Consider the following 15,955-nt stretch of genomic DNA (forward strand, 5'->3'; position numbering starts at 1 on the left):
AACTCTTCATTTGCTCCTGTACTGAGTTGGAGATTTTAACTACATTTAATCCAATAATTACTCTTGCAAAATAGCGAAATAATATACAGACTGAAGTAATAACAAACGGGAGCCCCCAAAAGTTAGAACCACCTCGTAGAGCTTGGTAGATTTCATTTGAAAGGGTTCATTTAAGGATTTTATACACAGGTTCAAAAGTTAGAATCACCTTGCACAGCAAAATAAACAACACCACAGAAACGTACTACTCAGTAGGTTTCATTTGAACGGTCACACTTGAGGATTTCATCCACAGGCGGGCAAGTTACAAACATGAATCAGGAGTCCTGACCTGACCTGGATTTTTGTAATGGGGGCCGCTCAAGTCATACATCTTTGAGAATGCGGTGCGAATATTTTTTTTCGTTTTAAGTAGTAGTTATTTTTTGCGGATTCTAGCTCATTTTCATGATTTCAAGATTTTTTCAAGGAACAGATCTACGCACTTATTTCCGACTGGTGGTCAAATTCACAATTATGATACTAGAACCTCAACTCATTTTCGACCTCACACCTGCCGAACTAATATCAAGCAATTTACTATACTCTATAGAGGGCCAAAAATATGGAATGCTTTACCATTATCCACTACGTCTTCCCCTAGTCTATCCACCTTCAAAAGAAAGCTTCTTGATTTCCTCAGTTAATTGCATGAAGCGTCCGACTCTATTATGTCTTTATAGTCTTACCACCGTATGTTAAAAAATCTCAATACAATGTCTTTACTGGTCTTAAAGTCCTAACATATCTCCGAAGAGACCTCTCAGTATAAGCCCGAGGGTTTCTTGAGGTCTCCTCTTCACTTCTTACTTCTTCTTTTACTATTATTATTTACTCTAAACTTATGTACAATCCTAGTCTATTATTCATTGTAACTTTCTATGTTTGTATGTCGTGGTGAAGAAATAAATAAATAAATAAATAGAAATAAAAATCATATATTTAACAGATCTACGCACTTAGCATATATTAAGAATTGCGTTCACTGTAATAATTAGATATAAAAAACCTTTATATTCTTCACTGAAACTGATGAAATATGCTTATTTCTAGAATAGCTAACTTATCTTCTTCTTGTAACTTTGGCCATGAAACCACAGGGCGCAGAGAAGTCAAATTGAATGTAAATTTCGGCTAAATTCACTGGGAAATTGCGGCGAAAATTGAGAACAAAGAAGGTGATCGAACAAAGCGTTAATTTCATTGGGAAATTGCGGCGAAAATCGAGAAGAAAGAAGGTGATCGAACAAAGCGTTATCAAATGGTTCTTTTTACGTGTTTGTTGAAAGATAATTCCCGAGACACAAGCCGGCACATACATCGATGACTGTGGGCGTATCATCGTATCGTATCCCAGATCGTATTGAGCCCTTTTGAAGACATATTTAGGCGACCTATTACAGTTTGACCTGTTCGGATGCTTTAGATGCAAATTTGAGTGGCAGAAATTTAAAGGAAATGGAATTTTATTCGCCGAATTTATTTTAGGACTAAACTGGGCGATTCTGGGAGGTGATTTAGGACATTCCGCCAGAAAGATATCCACTGAAAGAAACCATTTGATGCACCAACCTCGTTCCAAGGGTAAAAGAGAGACCTTTGAAAAGAGGTTCTGGATGCCCAATCAGTTGCACTAAAGGTATAATGTAGTGAGGTAGTCTTGTGTCGTTTACTCGTCGTTTCTACGCATACATTTCGTTAACAGAGCTAGAAAATGCAGTCCACTCACATTTGTTGTATCCTGGTAACTAAGCATTTTCTTGGAAGAAAGGAAGGAAAAATTGAAAGGGAAGAAGGAAAGAAAGAAGGAGAAAAATAAAAGAAGGAAAAGAAAGCGCAATAATTCACGAAAATGCATGTTTACATACAGCTGACGTTTCAAAGCTTAGGTTTTCCTTCAATCTTTTTTTTTCTCTCTCTTTTCAGTTTTCTACTGGATTTGGAGTGAACGCACTTGCAAATTATCATGCCAAAAGCTTGTTCTGATTCGTATGCTGGATTGACAGTACAACGACAGAGAAAACACTCACGGCTGCGCTAAAACGTCGCAATAATCGGGGGAGGTGTTGGTGGGTGCTGTACTGCTCTTGAACTTTCCCAGACTGGACAATTTAACATTTACTTGTTGGGAAAGAATCAGGAATTGATGAGAGAAAGTAGTGACGCCACTCCAGGACGCTTGGGGCTTGGCTTCCACTATTCTGACAAAACCACAGCCCTGCAGTTTCTGCATGTCACGATAGATTTCATCAAGAGGTATGGACAGTTTCGACAAGAGATCGGTCGAAAGCAGGCTCACCCTCTTTGTCGAGGCAGATATTTCATTGTGAAAAATTCGTTGGTGTCTGTCAAAGATATCCTTGATGTCTACGAAGCAATTAAAGAAGAGTACGCAAAGGTGGTTAGAGAAGATCCGAGTTGCGAGGTGTTTGGTCCACCGGAAGACATTTATCGAATTCTGGAGCCTCATGAGTTTGAAAAGGACGTGGAGATGGGGAAAATAGAAATGGGAATCGAGACCGCAGAGGAGTTGCTGGACTGGCCTAAGTTGAGAGAATTTCTCATCGATCAACTCGAGCAAGAAGTAAACCCCATCAAAGTGTTAACAAATACCAAAGCAGTAGTGATCGCAGATCGTGATCAGGGCGGGTACGTCATAGATGCCATAAATACATTCCATGGGGGTGCGTTGAGGTTGTCAGTTGATTTCGTTGTAAACGCATCGTGGTACAACATTTCTAAATTCAACAAAATGCTTGGCATCTCCTCTGCTCGCAGGTAAAATGTTTTTTTTTTATGTTGTTGTCGATCTCGGCTTTCTATAGAATCATCTGGTTGAGAACAGCGACCGTTGATACGGTGGGACGGCAAATTGTGCTTGTGTGACCAACGTGACGGCCAAGTATTCATGATTCTAGATTGTAACATTCCTGCCGCTCGTGGTTTTCAGGTTGTCACAGATGAGAGAACACCAGTTTTAGTGGAAAATTGTCTAAAAATGTGAAGGACTTAGATGTCATGTTGGTCACACAACGATATTTCACCGTCCCCTTCCCTCAGCCGTCCTGTTGCGTAAGCTCACTATTGACTGACGTTTCGACAACCTGACAGGGAAGGAGAACAAAAAGCGGCTGACAACAATTTTTCCAGAAAGTTGTAAGCAGTCACAGCTCAGATTAGCAAACAATCGTCTTCTTATGACCCTACATCTCACCGAACAACGACGATATTAGTGAACATTGACTAGACAAGCAGAACTACTAGTTTAGTTTGCATTTGTCTTATGTCTTATTAGTCCAGTATGAAGCTCTCATATTCAAATAAACTGGACGCATTTGCATTGCATCTCAAGTAATGGAATTTCATCCTACGATGGTTACACTGCGGATAAGAGATGATTCTAGACTTATAAATAACAGCAGACGAAACCAACTAACTAAACAACGTTTTCATAAAAGCTCATAAAGAACTTGAACTACGACTCAGACGCTTTAAGGAAAAACAAACAAACAAACAAACAAACAAACAGACAGACAGATAGACAGACACAGAAAGACAGGCAAATATCTGTTTTCATCGACTGAGTTGATAAAGGTAAATTTACAACCGTAACAAAATTAAAAATCTACCGTTTCAAGTGCTAGCTCTCATCAGAGCTTATAAGTGCGAAAACCCTCGTTCTCATGCGTTTTGGGCATCCATAAGTATATGATAAATCTCGCTTCGTTCTTCCCTAGTTGTTCTTAGCGCGCACTCATACGCGATATCATCCGTTGACCTGACCGGGAAGACGTGTCCAGGACGCATGGTAAAAATGCATTCAAAGCAATAGCATCTGTATGGGTATTGTAGAAGTTCACGGCTTTGATCAGTCAGCGGTGACCAGAGCGGGACATTACCCAGGATCGCGGGTTTGCGCCAACTGTGAGATTCGAACACGGGCCACATTGGTGAACGCGGGGACTTCCCCCTGACCACAGCCAGCGAGTTAGGTATTTTATGTTTAACTCAGAGCTTCTTTACAACACAGGAAGAGATGCAACCGCATCAAAGCAATAGCAACGGTACATCTCCCTGCAGAACTGGCCAACCTTCCGTCAATGTTCTTCTGCATGGGTCCGTTCTGTATGTTCTCAAACAAAGGTAACGGAGTGGGGATGATGACGTTCGCGCCTGAGACGAACATCGCCGTGACGAGTTCTTCTGGTGAGCTGGAAGGAGACTTCTTCCGGATTTATCACAACCTCTCCGAGAGGGAAAAGTACCTCAAGGGACAACGGATCCTGGCTGGTGTTTCTCAGTTCATCCCCAAAATGCGACACGCCAAGCTGATGAAAGTGACTATTGGGATTATTCAGACCTTCATGGATGAAGACACGATTGATCATGGTTTCCAAATTGGAAACTTGGACTTCATTCACGATCCGGCCAAAGGAGGAATTTCCAAAAGAGATTACAGTGGCGTAGAGGTGCCGTTTCCTGGGTATGTCTTAAATGCATGCATGAAGCTGATATATTGCTTTGATAACGCGGAGCTTGTTAAAGACGTTTTAACTAGAGTCTAAAATGTCTAAAAGGCAAACTACTTTAACAACTGTTTGTGTATTGTCTGCAGATGAAACATTTAACTAAAGCCGCATCAAGGGGTCCTTAGACTCTCCTATAAGAGCTATGGGGTTATAGAAGCCTTTAACAAAGGCAAATAGTTTCCAATGATAATTTTAATCTTACTGCTTTAATGTCTCTAGTTCAGTTTGGTGAGATTTTATACTTGCAAAGCTGTCCTGTTCTTTGAAAAAAGCTTAGACTAACGTTTAAGAGCGGAAATATAATGGTATTGTTTAGCCGCTACACCGATTGAGAGCCCTGATAAGTTTTTAATAAAAAAAGAATATGAAAATTGCTCAATTTAATCTCACAAAAATATTTGGAAAAATTCCAAACAATAGAAGCTCACCAAAGAGACACTGAGAAAATCCATCGTTGAGTTTGCTTTAGTTAGTTATGTTGAAGACCAACAATTCGGTAAAAAGAACATTCGTTTTCTTTAGAGCGCGTGATATTGGCCGAGTGAAATCTTTCTCATCAGTGCGCATGGCACTAATACTACAGAGAGCCACCTTGAAAATTGTCAGTGATACCCCTTAGGATGACTTAATTGTCACTAGAGTTATCACAGTGCCTTTCAGATGACAGTTTCTAAATAAAACTGACTTCAGTTTTAATGCATGCTTCCCTGAAGAAGAGGCAAGTTGACAGTAGGGACGAGAGTGCTGGTTTTTCGTCTTCAAATTTTAGAACTTCTATCCTCAGTTGTCGATCAGCTTGTTGTTAGGTACGTACTTCCTAATGGCGCTTTGATTGGCTGAAAGCCTCGGTTCTCAGTATAGGTCGACAATGTGCCACGTAAGTGAGCCACATATTAACCAAAACTTTTAAATTTGTTGAAGCTGCGTGATAAAGTGGTAGATGCTTTTCTATAGTACTTTTTAAATGGTTCATTTTTTTTTTTCAATTTGTAGCAGCTTTGGCAAACTTAAAGGAACAGTAATTAGTTTGAAATTCATATTTTCATTCATTTGTTGCTTTTAATAGTGTAATTAGAAATGAAAAGGTTACTCAAGATGCAATTGTTTGTATGCTATGTGTCAGTTACCAATCTGAGATACAAGGCGTTATCGCTTCATGGTTTTGTGTTTTACAGAACTGAACGGCACCATGTCTTAAATTTATGTAGTTTATTAGCAAATAAAAAACCTATCAATAGCTTTTTTAACGGAGGAGGCAGGAGTTATGTATATCGTGTTTCGACCCTTCCGGGAGGGGGAGACTAGGTTGAGCTGGAGGCCAATTGAGCTCCCGTACAAAGATAGGTGATAAATCACCCGCCACCTCAAGTCATCGTGCAGAACCTTCATGATTTTGCGAGTTCATCGATGAGCTTGGTAACCTCTTGGTCGAATCATGACCGTCGAATCATACTGTCGAATATTGTAAAAAGAAATCCGGGACTATACACAGCATATGAAATCAGCTGTAAACTTATACCTGGTATGTAAGTTGCAAAAAAAAAAAAAAAAAGAAGTCATTTCTCTAGGTTCCGCAGGTTCCGCGGTCTGCAGTTCCACAGATTAGTGCTACCCGGCCTGGTCAACGCATGACGTAGGTTGACAGTAAAGCTTAAGAAGATTCTCACATGCGTTCCACAAAAGTCCCAAAAAACTATTTTACGAGTACAATGTTCATTGCCAGGATTTCAATTTTTTAATAATTTTGAAAGCAAAAACGTTGAAAACTTTACAAGCTGCAGAAACACATCGCGCTTGTTTGTACGAAAAGCTACTAATTTTTTAAAACGCAGTTACCACTAACGTCGGGCACTGTTCTGAAATAGCCTTCCAGCAAACGTCAGAGGTATCAGGTCTTTCAACAAGTATTGCCTCCTTGCACCCCACACGGCAAATATCTAAAGGAGGTTTCTAAATCTGTTTATAACTGCTAAAATTAGGTTTCAGACGTTTGACGATTTTAGCCTGGCAGTTTGAACCAGAAACAGACAAGAAATGATTGCACAGGACTTAACATCACACCCTTCAAACGTACATTATATAAACTCTACAAACATTTCTGAAACATTATCAACCAGGAACCTAGAAGGTATACGGTGATTGTCTTCAGAAATCGGTTGTATGCCGGAGTCCACAGTTAAATACTCACATTCAACGCTCAGGCTATCAATTCTCACAATCACTCTCCCCGTTTATGACTTAAAAGGGACATCGTTTATAATAACACTGAAAATAGATGCAAGATTAGGTTCAAGGTTGGACTGCAGAAAGTGTCCAAGGTAAATAGTAAACGCTTAATGACTGCACGGTCTCAAGCGAAACAGTTCTCAGAGAATCTCACTGTTGTAGGGGGAAAACATACAAAATTAACTGCACCATTGGGCAGAAAACAAACAATACAAAACTTTGAAATATCCGCCGAATCTTATGGCAACATCATGCCACCCTCACTTAGGCTCTGTTGCCGCAGGTAACAATGAACTCCGTGACGTCATCCGCAATGTTAAACCAGCACTCGTGGGCCTTTGACAGGAAGCAGTTGTATTGTTACACGTCATGTATCCATCGAGTAAAATGATTGATGATTTCGCTGTACTGATATGTGATCTCCCCTGTGTGATTTGGATCTTACAGTTGAACCCCGGCATAACGAACCCTTTGTAACAAAGTCCTGGAAAAAAGCGAGCGATATTCTTCATCCCGGCCAACGTTTTAGTAAAATTTATGTTATGAAACAGAACCACGATATATCGATTCCTCGTATCTGCACACATTCCAGAAATCTAAACCGATGGATTCTACCCCAATCTACCAATAAATCAGTCATCTTGTGACCGTGACCGAAGGTGAATTCCAATTTATCTTAAGAGTGGCAAAAGTCTACCACACGCATCCCCAACCTATTAAAAAAGTATAAGTTTCCGTTTTGGGGATGTCTTTGCGGTGCACTTCCGAATTCAATCCCTGCGCTTACGGGAACAACACCCAATGTGACTGTTAGTTTACCCATTACCCAGAGTTTTGTTAGCACCAATGTTCATGAGGCAAAACAGTGTCTTTTTTATGTCTGCGAAGCATTTATATTATTCACCAGGCCATCGTAAATTCTGTAAAGAGAGAAATTGATAAAAAAAAAAAAAATTCAGCATTTCTTTGACTACAACTAGCATTCCACTTCGATCTGTGGGGTACATTCCTTATTAATATACCGTAAAATCCGGTTTATAAGCACTGGGCTTATACAATTTCGCCGGTTTTGGGTGGGCTTATGTCCGGGGGGGCTTGTAAGCTGGGATACTTAAAATGGAATACCATGCCATATTTTTCTGAGAGGATGGGGGGGGGGGGGGGGGGGGGAAGGGAGACCTTATAACCAGAAATGTATGGTATACAGTTATGGTATACCAAACCGGATAGTGTTTTCTGCGCGCTTCGATTAGCTACTGCTAAATCTCGGGATAGTATTTGCTTTTCAACTCTCCGCGCTGTACAAGATCGCGCGGGCTAAATTTCTTTTTCTTTTCTTTTTTTTTTTGTTTGGCTATCCACTGGTTTGTCAAATAGTAGACAACGTTTTCATTTGAAAAACGGTGAATAGTGAAAGACATTTGCCTTGCCGTGGTAATTATCCATGACTACTCAGGCCCGTAGCAGGGGGAGGGGCAGGGGGCTTGTGCCCCCCCCCCCCCCCATAATTTTTGGAAGTGAAAACACAAGGGGGGGGGGGGGGAGAAATATAATTTAAACAAATTAATGTGCGTCAATCAGTCATGAATTCTGACCCTGCAAGTGCCTTTTCAATGAATAATTTTGTGAAATATTTGTAGCAGTGGTCACAAATAATTCTGGTACATAAAGAGTAGCAGCTAGTTGATAAATTTCCGCCTGGTGGAGCGGATTGGCAATAAATGTGTGCAAGTTAAGGTGTCAGGAACCTTTGTTTTATTAATAGAACATTGACGCCATTATCGAAAGAATTCTTACCTGCCATTTTTAAAATCCCCAGTCGTTTTCCACACAATGAGGAGCTTTCCTGAATTCCGTCATCTGGCAAAAGAAGTACAATTGTTTCAGTGTAACGCACCAGTCAGATAGCAAAACACAAAACGACAACAACAACAAAACAAACAAACAAACAACTCAACAAAATCGAAGTTACCTTACTAAAATTAATACTTAGTATCTTGAACACAAAATACTCCTAGCATACCAAACAGAGGATCTCAACTCATTTTTTCAAAGGAAGAACAAAGTATATTTAGTATTTAGCGACTTTTTCACGACGCAAGAGTAACAGAATGAGGCGAAAATCGAACGGCTGCACGTTCAGTTATGGAACCTTTGGGGGGGGGGGGGGGGGGCACGCTAAGTGCCTTTAATGTCAGTGAGGCGTAATTATTATAAATTAGCACCTTTTTAAAAAAATTCTAGGAGAGAATGTCGTATGGTTTTTTAAACGTCTGGTCAAGGAAACGTTTCCATCCAAAGACACAATGTTCCGAAGTCACCTCAGCTCCAGCTAATTTTGTACAGTATGATACCCTCAATCCCTCCCCCACCTCACCTTCCCAAATGATCCCATACTTAACTGCAAGAACACTTACGACCCAAGCCGCCACTCTTTTCAAAAAGTTAGCAAATGTCGAGGACTCGTCGAGCGATTACCTGATTTACAGAAACAGTGAACCGCTCTTTCATCACAAAGACGTCGACGCAATTCTTGCATTTGAACGGCTCCACTAAATCTCCTCTGTACGCATCATAGCGGACATTCTTTTCGTGCAGTGGCGCAGTTAACTGCTTGATGGAAGCAGTGGCAGACAATTTGCGATCTGTAAGAAGAAACACTTCGTATCATAAGCCAATTCACACTTGCCTTTTTAGTTTATTACATTTTCTTGACAGCAAAGCGATTGAGCGAAACACCGTTTCAAAACGTATCTGAAGTATGGCTGACTTTTTTAAAATTCGACCGCTTACCAGGAAAATTATCAATGGTAGATAAAAATAAGCGGGGAGGGGGTCCACTTTGTATGGCAGATAAACCCTATTGACTGTAAGAAAATATACAAATGCTCACTTTCATCTTGAGAAATGTGGTCCACAAGTGAAGAGAAGTTCTCTATCTGGGAATTACTGCTTTCTTCTTCTCCAGCCTTTGGCAACAAGGAATAATAAATTATTAGTGAGTATTCACAGTGTTCAGTGTGATTCCTCGCACGTACTTTACCACTATTTGCTGTCACTGCATTGGTGACTCTCGCCTCACTGCGATGTTTCTGTCGCAAAGCGTCCAATTCCCATGGGTCCCTCCCCACTCCTCTTCCCTCCCTCCAACGGCATAACTCAAACAATTATCATGAACTGCACTTTCCTCAGGCCACTATGCGTATCCACGATCGTTACATTTCTTTCTCTCCTAGGTTGCGCTCGTACACCGAACAAACTAGCGCTCCAAGTAATGATCACAACATTTTAAAGTCTATCAATCAGTCTAGACAAGGTTTTTACTCCTGTATCGTCAAAGAATAATATTTCAACGTCATTTGAGAGTTAAAAGCGCTTCTCAGTGCAATGAAACTTTAGTTATTCAGATATAACTATACTGACCTCTAAATAAATTGCAACCACCGCAAGTCCATCTTTGTATCTAAACACAGCGTTACTATAAAACCGATATTTCTCATGGAAGAACACCAGATGCAACTGCAATTAATTCATACAATGAAGTTTTAGTACACAACCGAAGCGTTAGTCAGGGAACTCCCAACAGGTAGGCCGCGTCCTCCGTTGCTCTTTCAGGGCACAATCACATAATATCTTTGAAAAAAGAGTGGTAGCTTTGGTGCGAAACAGGATGCGCCTCATGGGATTATTGGGCGGAGCAAGAGTGTGCACCCATCGAGTCAGGTCTTTATTCCTTTATTTTTTCTCAGGGCATATACTCCCGCTAGATACTAAGAAGGCAATATTTCCTCATTACTTCTCAAACTGATTAACAATACATCAAGAGAAAACAAAGAAAATCACCCCTGTGACCGTGGTTTGGATATGTGTTCCTAATTACCATAAATTTTCCCATCTTTAGCCTTGAATTTCTCCAAGAATTATTGATCATTTGAGAAGCCATATCAAACACTCGAAGGTGTGTTCCATCAGATATCCAAACACTGAGAAGTAGTTTGAAAAAACGAGGCTTTCTCGTGTTTGATATATTACCTCAACGGGAACCTGAGCACCATCCAGTGTGTTTTCTGCAGCCTCTTTTCTTGTGCAGTATACGTGAAAATGAAACTGATCCATGATGTATGGAGCTGTCAGAGGTCCGCCAGCCAAGGTAACTTTCCTTTGCTCAAGGGTGTGAAGCTTGAACGTTGGCTTGTGATCAAAGAAATTGAAAAAGTAGCCGGATACATTCCCGGTCTCCATATCCGTGTTGATGTTCAGCGGTCTCAAAGAATCTGTAGCTATCTTCTTCGCATCTAAACGCATTTCACCAATGAAACCATCCACTGAGTAATAAACAAATTCCGTAAATTTTGTTAAAATGGCTCGGTAACGATATTTAATGATGCAACTGAGTAAACTCGCATACTGACGAGTTCCCGCGAAAATGAGTTGCAGTCAAAAAGGAGTAGGTACGTCCAGGTATTCGATACTGTTTTTGGATACAACACTCACCTATTGTGACACTCACGATTGTGTTCGATTTATGAACTTAATCGAACTCAATCCACCGGATGAGTTCGATCGCGTTCGATTAATTCGATTAGTTCGTTAACCGAACTTACAGTAAAGTTTTTCGTTCGATTATGTTCGATTATCGAACCCAACCGAACTCAATCCATGGATTGTGTTCGAGTGAGTTCGATCGATTAGCTACACCGGGTTATACTAAACTGAGTGGAATAAACTTACTTAGGATTTGCTCCACGAATTGCCTGTCGTCCACAGAAGCTTTGGTGGAATGGAACTAAAAGTGAAAGAAAACAATGCTTAAACAAGACGCCATGTGCTGCTCTCCGAAGCTAGAGACCCGGTAGAGACAATTAAACCTTTCCAATCCTGCACCACGCGTTACTATGGATCTCGTAGTTTCGTATATATCGTGACAATTTTTAACGTGACATTTGTTTCCTGCGGCCCGTTTCTCGAAAGTCCTGGTAACTTACCGGGTCCAGTAAGTGTCTTTGGCGATAAATGTTTCTTAGCAGAAGTAAATTTTTGTTAGCTTTGAATACTCTCAATACTAAATTTTAAAATCTTACAATAATATGAAAACATTGGCCAAGTACCATGTCTGTAATCACTATGTAATCGGCGAAAAAAACATTTAAAAAATACTTATCGGGCCCGGTAAGTTACCGGGACTTTCGAGAAACGGGCCCCAGGATATTTTGTCAAACTTTTTTCAAAGACCTTCGCTTCTCATTTTTGGTCAGTAGGTCCCGGAGCCCTCGCTCCGCTTCCCGCTCGCGCTTCGTGCTCCCCAACCCCAAATGAACTGCCCGTTATTGTTTTTGTTGTTGATTTGTTTTCCTCTTGAGACTAATCCCTGATATCGACTTGTAGCCAAGTCTAATGTTCTGGCTGACTGTACCTTTGGTCGTTTAAGGAGATGTAACACTGGGCGTTTGTTATCCTGTGACATCTAGGGCACAACTTTTAACGAAGTGGTTCTATTGCAGCAACACATTGCAAGTTTTTCACCTGTCTTCAAATCCACGCAACGCGTTGCCGCATCAAAATGTTGCGCTAAAAGCATTACCCTTAGGCAAACGACTATTCTTGAAGACCCAGGGACGAAGAAAAAGTCGAAACGGGCGGCAAAAAATTGAAAAAAAAAATGGGTGGAAACGTAAGCTAATTGCCCTCGATCCGGAAAGTATAGTTACACATTTCACTCAAACGGATAACCCGCTGGGATACAGCAAAGAAGTCGTGATCGATAATAATAATAATAAAAATAATAATAATAATAATAATGATAATAATAATAATAATAATAATAATAATAATAATAATAATAATAATAATAATAATAATAATAATAATAAAAAGCATTCATTTAAACACGATAAAATTACAGCATAGCTGATGTGCTCGTGTTGACCGAATTTTACTATTCACATGATTAGTTTTGTTTTTAATGATGTGAGAGGAACTACGATTTGTCACTGAGAATGTTTGTGCGACTTCAAAATCTGTTGCCCTGCGATAAATTATCTGGAACGGGCCAAAAATCGGGACTAAAATCGGGTGCTAAGATACACGTACGATTCGCGCTCCGATTAAAAATGGTAGCTCGCCTACAGGTAGTTCCTGTCGGCGAGCGTTCTATTAGAATTTGCTCACCCGAACACACGAACAACTGAAGAAGCTTGCCATAGAAGTAACTGAGTAACACTATTATTGACTGACACAATCACTAGATCATTAATTACTAATTACTAAAATTCAGTTGTACCTGTTGTTTGTTTGTTTGTTTGTTTGTTAGTCTATGTATAAGGGCTAAAGGCCCGGCGGGTGAGTCCTCGCCTTGATGAGATAAAAATACAGACATAAAATAAAAAGACAAACGAATACGCCGGGTGTGTCACGAGTTTTTGCGTGAACAAACAGATCCAATGTTTTGAGCACCAGAAACAATGTTTCTTTTCTAAATTATCATGACGCGTTTTTATCGCCACCTATCACACCCACTATGATATTTTTATTTTCTTTTTACCACTTGAGGGTTCGATATAACCTATTGAATTGACCGATTAACGGTGCCCACACCGTTGCAAACAGATTGCCCGGAAACTTAGAAATTCTGACAAAAACATCAGAACTTCCAGTAAGATGCGGGTCCACAGGCCCAGAGAGATAAGGTTTCAGCAGGAATTTAAATATTTTAGCCCTCTGGAGCTTTATTTTCTTAGAGAATAAAGTGGACGAAATACAAACAGCGCTATGTCATGTCAAATCTCTTTGGAGCCACAAATTCTCTAGTCCACAGCGAGCAGAAAGTGGCAGCAATAAATATCCTTCATTGTGCTCAAATGGAATATCAACTTACCGACAGAAGGGATTCCACAGAAACGTTTGTTACTGAATACGTACTGTCGGTGGCACAGCTGTAGGTGCACTCAGATCTTTCAAGGTGCGTTATGTCGCTGTTTGGCGGGTCTGAAAGTGTGTTAGCACTCGGGGAAACGAACACTTGACTGAAGAGAAGTAGAAATAGGCTTGACTTGAAAACGTACCGCATCTTTACGATATCACCTTCGAGTAAGCTTAGCTAGAGATAATCATATCCTGCTTGACACTGCCGGCCACCCGTTAATAAACTGACAGATTATACTATACTGTGGAGTGCTCTGCGGCTGTTGGTCGGACGTTAAAAGAGGATTTGTGGCGTGAAAAAATACTTTTGCATCTGCAGTTTTCTCGACCAAAAAAACAACAAATAAAGAAATATAGGTTTCTTGTTTTCCTCAGGCGAGATCATGGGACTCTCATAGAAAATTAAAATTCCAAGTCCAAGCGGGCATCATCAAGTAACCATGCAAGCGGACATAACTTGCAAGAACATCTGATTTGCTACACCCAACACACTTCTCTCGCGCGAACATCCGATTTGCTACACCCAAACAAACTTCTCTCGCGCGAACATCCGATTTGCTACACCCAACACACTTCTCTCGCGCGAACATCTGATTTGCTACACCCAACACACTTCTCTCACGCGTAAGCGATCCTTTTCCCTTTGTTTGTTTATCATTCAATTCCGGTTTAAGATCATAAGAGTGATGCACACGCCATTAAAAATAGATCTTTTTCAGAAACAGACCTTATAAAATTAAAATTACACAGTGCTTGAATGTCGTAATGGTAAACGCTTTCGGCAGAGCGCTCTTACTGCTGTGTTTAGTAAATAACTACTCCCAGGAATTAGTATATTCATAGTAGGCTTTGCATAGTATATTTTTCTGACCCTTAAATAAGTAAATAAATAAATAAACAAACAAAAAAACAAATAAATAAATAAATGATTAGAATGAAATAAAAAAGGACGAGACCAATATTTTCCCAATATGGATCGAACAAGCTAGCTCAACAAGGTTTTCGTCGCTCTCCTAGTGAAATTCCAACATTCGTGAACTGAATTTAAAACATTTTGATTGTTCGTGTCAAAACTGAAACACCCTACTCTTTCCAAACCTGCAGAAAATTCGGACCGATCAAGGAGCCAATCAGAATGCTTCTTTTCAGCGCAGACCAGTTCAGCTTATAATGAATATTAGTTCGACCCCATAATCGCACGGCTTTGACCTTTATTATGTTTAAATAAAGCATATCTATCTAACAAAATAGCTTATGGTATGGAAACATCCTTAACCCTTCTATCTAGTCTGAAATGTCAGCCGTCTTCTCCCCCTGAGATTTCAGACTAGTCCCTTCCATCATGAACTCTATGACGCCTTACGGCTATTTACATAGCTATTTATTGGGAATTTCTAGTTCTACTTACGGTTAAATGAGATTCGCGAGAACTGCTCGACGTATTAAAACTGGCAGTGCTGCGATTACACTCAGATCTCTCACCGACATGGATTTCGCTGACCGAATAGTCCGATAGACTTGTGGTTTCATTGGGATACAAACATATTGCCATTAGCGCCTGGATAAACAGAAGTACTAAACGGTTCGTCTTGTAGACACGCCGCATCTTTCCCTGAATCTTTCATGAACTAGTGTCCAACATCGATCAAAGCTCTACAGACACTGCAGAATTAGCGAACGGTATGGAACGTGCATTCAATCCCGTATCAGGGTTTTTTCCTTCGTGCCAAGGCACGAAGAAGCAGTCCCAGTGTTATCACGAGATCAGATAGTCATTTCCGTCACGCAATGGCGAAAGCTTTTGAATATATTAACCCCCAGACGCGCGCCTAACTAATCGATGATTAATGACGTCAATGAGTAATCGATGGGTAATCAATGGGTAATCAACTGATTGGTCATTGATTATTACATTGCATTGGCGATAATCAATGGGTAATCGATGACTAATCGATGAACAAAAAATTTTGTGGCCTATCGATTACTCATTGATTTATTCGATTATTCATCCGTTGAATTGATCAGTCATCGATTACCTATTGATTATCCATCGATTGCTCATTGATGACACATATATTATTATGCTGCACATCCATTACGATTTTCCGGCATTTTTTTTATTATAATTGAGGTTCCTGTTATAAATCTTCACGTAAATGAATCCCGACAATCCGGGTAGGCAAGAGAGGAATTGTACATGCAAGGGAACCGGAAAAGGAACTGAATTCATAGAAATCCAA

General features: G+C 40.2%; 2 protein-coding genes across 3 annotated transcripts; one reads left to right on the forward strand and one right to left on the reverse strand.

The window, feature by feature from the left end:
* The first annotated feature begins 2,062 nt into the window (after positions 1-2,062).
* Positions 2,063-4,734, forward strand: LOC146456401 (uncharacterized). The gene is made up of 2 exons (XM_085093157.1): positions 2,063-2,817; positions 4,070-4,734. Exons 1-2 carry the CDS (start codon positions 2,186-2,188, stop codon positions 4,602-4,604), a joined length of 1,167 nt encoding a protein of 388 aa, XP_084949283.1. The 5' UTR covers positions 2,063-2,185; the 3' UTR covers positions 4,605-4,734.
* A 1,871-nt stretch (positions 4,735-6,605) lies between these two features.
* Positions 6,606-15,473, reverse strand: LOC146456402 (carbonic anhydrase 3-like). 2 transcript variants are annotated; one of them, XM_085093158.1, is made up of 8 exons: positions 15,124-15,473; positions 11,526-11,580; positions 10,827-11,119; positions 10,218-10,313; positions 9,688-9,763; positions 9,273-9,439; positions 8,592-8,654; positions 6,606-7,714 (listed from the first exon to the last, which is right to left on the reverse strand). In XM_085093158.1, the coding sequence occupies exons 1-7, from the start codon at positions 15,319-15,321 to the stop codon at positions 8,601-8,603; spliced, it is 939 nt and encodes a 312-aa protein (XP_084949284.1). In that variant the 5' UTR covers positions 15,322-15,473; the 3' UTR covers positions 6,606-7,714; positions 8,592-8,600. The 2 variants fall into 2 exon arrangements, with proteins under 2 accessions (XP_084949284.1, XP_084949285.1); XM_085093159.1 differs by lacking the exon at positions 15,124-15,473 and adding an exon at positions 13,669-14,105.
* Positions 15,474-15,955: the final 482 nt, after the last annotated feature.

This window comes from Pavona decussata, unplaced genomic scaffold (genome assembly GCF_977016875.1).
Source record: "Pavona decussata unplaced genomic scaffold, jaPavDecu1.1 SCAFFOLD_254, whole genome shotgun sequence".
Lineage (NCBI taxonomy): Eukaryota > Metazoa > Cnidaria > Anthozoa > Scleractinia > Agariciidae > Pavona > Pavona decussata.